The sequence below is a fragment of the Antrostomus carolinensis genome, unplaced genomic scaffold (assembly GCF_000700745.2).
Source record: "Antrostomus carolinensis isolate BGI_N321 unplaced genomic scaffold, ASM70074v2 scaffold35042, whole genome shotgun sequence".
Taxonomy (NCBI): Eukaryota; Metazoa; Chordata; class Aves; order Caprimulgiformes; family Caprimulgidae; genus Antrostomus; species Antrostomus carolinensis.
Genome location: NW_010299460.1, coordinates 1 through 1,738, shown reverse-complemented (window position 1 = coordinate 1,738; position 1,738 = coordinate 1). Strand labels below are relative to the sequence as shown.

Sequence of the window (1,738 nt, the reverse complement as noted above, 5' to 3'; positions counted from 1 at the left end):
GGGTAGGGATGGGGACAGGGTGGGGGGACAGCCTGGGAACCACCCCAGGACCTCCAGGTCCCCCCCCCCAGAGCTCAGTGCCCAGCACATCCCTGCAGGGAACAAGGGAGCTGTGGGCGTCTCCTTCCTTTTCAATGGGACCTCCTTCGGCTTCATCAACTGCCACCTGGCCTCTGGCAGTGAGAAGACCCACAGGTGACGAAGGGGTTGGGGGTAACGGGGCTGTCCTGGGGCAGGGGGGGGTCTCAGGGGGCTGGGGGAGATCCCGTCCCCACCTGGCAGGGGCAGGATGAGGTTGAGGTGTCCTTGGGGAGGTTCATGCGGTGCTGCTGTCCCCCTCGCAGGCGTAACCAGAACTACAGTGACATCCTGCGCTCCCTGGTCCTGGGTGACAAGCGGCTCAGCACCTTCGACCTCACCCTGCGCTTCACCCACCTCTTCTGGTTTGGGGGACTCAACTACCGGACATGGATGTGCAGGTGGGACCCCACAGAGATTGGGGCTGGGGATGGTGACATGCTGGAGGTGACACCGGTGCAGCTGCCGGGGTGAGAAGAGCTGGGACTCACCTCACCTTCCTCTCCTGGTCCAGGACATCCTTGCCCACTTAACCAAGAAGGAGTTTGAAGCCCTCCTGGCTGTTGACCAGCTCAACCTGGAGCGGGAGAAGAACAAAGTGTTCCTGCAGTTCAGTGAGTGAGGGGACAAGGGCTCTGCTCCCCCCACCAAGATAGTGACACTCAGAGTCCCCCAGACCCTGTGCCACCTCTGAGTCTTGGTTCCCAGGTGAGGGTGACATCTCCTTCCCACCCACGTACCGGTACGAGCGGGGGTCCCGGGACACCTACCTGTGGCAGAAGTTCAAGCCCACGGGGGTGAGTTCCCAGAGTGTCACGCTGAGCTGCAGGACATCGCAGGGGGATGGGGACAGGAGGCTGGGACAATGCTGGGGGGGCTGTGTGGTGGTGCTCAGCCCCCATCCCTCCCCAAAGGGGGTCTGGGCAGGAGGGACCCCACTTTTTGGGGTGCTGGTGGAAGCCAGACCTGAGGGGACACTGAAGCCGGCTGCATTCCCCACTTTTAGCTGAGGATCAATGTCCCCTCGTGGTGTGACCGCATCCTGTGGAAGTCACACCCAGAGACCCACGTGGTCTGTAACTCCTACGGTGAGTGAGACCCCAGGGCTGGGGGGTCCCCAGGGTGACAAGCACTGCCCGGGACCCCGGGGCTTGGGGACCATCACCCAGCTCCCCTGTCCCACCATCCAGGCTGCACCGATGACATCGTGACCAGCGACCACTCGCCCGTCTTCGCCACCTTCGAGGTGGGAGTGACATCGCAGTTCGTGCCCAAGAAGGGTGAGGGGTTGGGGTCTGTCCCCTCCTGTGCCTGCTTTGGGGTGAGCCCTGGCTGTGGGTGCTCAGCTGGTGCCCGGTGACCCACCGGTGTCTGCCCACAGCTCCCGGATCCGACCCCGAGCCCCTGACCTGCATCGAGTGGGAGAGCATCGAGGTGACCGTGAGGACATCCAGCCGCAGCAAGTGCTACATTGAGTTTCACTCCTACTGCCTGGAAGGTGAGGTGGCCCCATGGGGCTGGGGGGTGCCATGGGGGTGAGCCAGCCCTGGCTGGAGCTGTGCCCCCCACTTTCCCCCCAGCAGAACCCCAACGGAGCGGGGAGAACACGTCCCAGAGCTGTGACATCCCCGGCTTCCTCACGCTGGGCTGGGCTGCAAAG

At 63.7% G+C, this 1,738-nt stretch overlaps 1 protein-coding gene across 1 annotated transcript in view; it reads left to right on the top strand.

Moving 5' to 3' along the window:
* The window catches only part of LOC104520967 (phosphatidylinositol 3,4,5-trisphosphate 5-phosphatase 2-like), a gene marked incomplete at both ends in the record, with an annotated part of 5,544 nt that extends 3,812 nt beyond the window's left edge, over positions 1-1,732 (top strand). Inside the window, 8 exons of the mRNA XM_029083701.1 lie at positions 79-195; positions 345-473; positions 559-692; positions 787-875; positions 1,085-1,166; positions 1,269-1,358; positions 1,460-1,576; positions 1,662-1,732. Coding sequence (XP_028939534.1) covers positions 79-195; positions 345-473; positions 559-692; positions 787-875; positions 1,085-1,166; positions 1,269-1,358; positions 1,460-1,576; positions 1,662-1,732 — 829 coding nt within the window. The remainder of the gene's footprint in view (positions 1-78; positions 196-344; positions 474-558; positions 693-786; positions 876-1,084; positions 1,167-1,268; positions 1,359-1,459; positions 1,577-1,661) is intronic.
* Between the last annotated feature and the right edge of the window lie 6 nt (positions 1,733-1,738).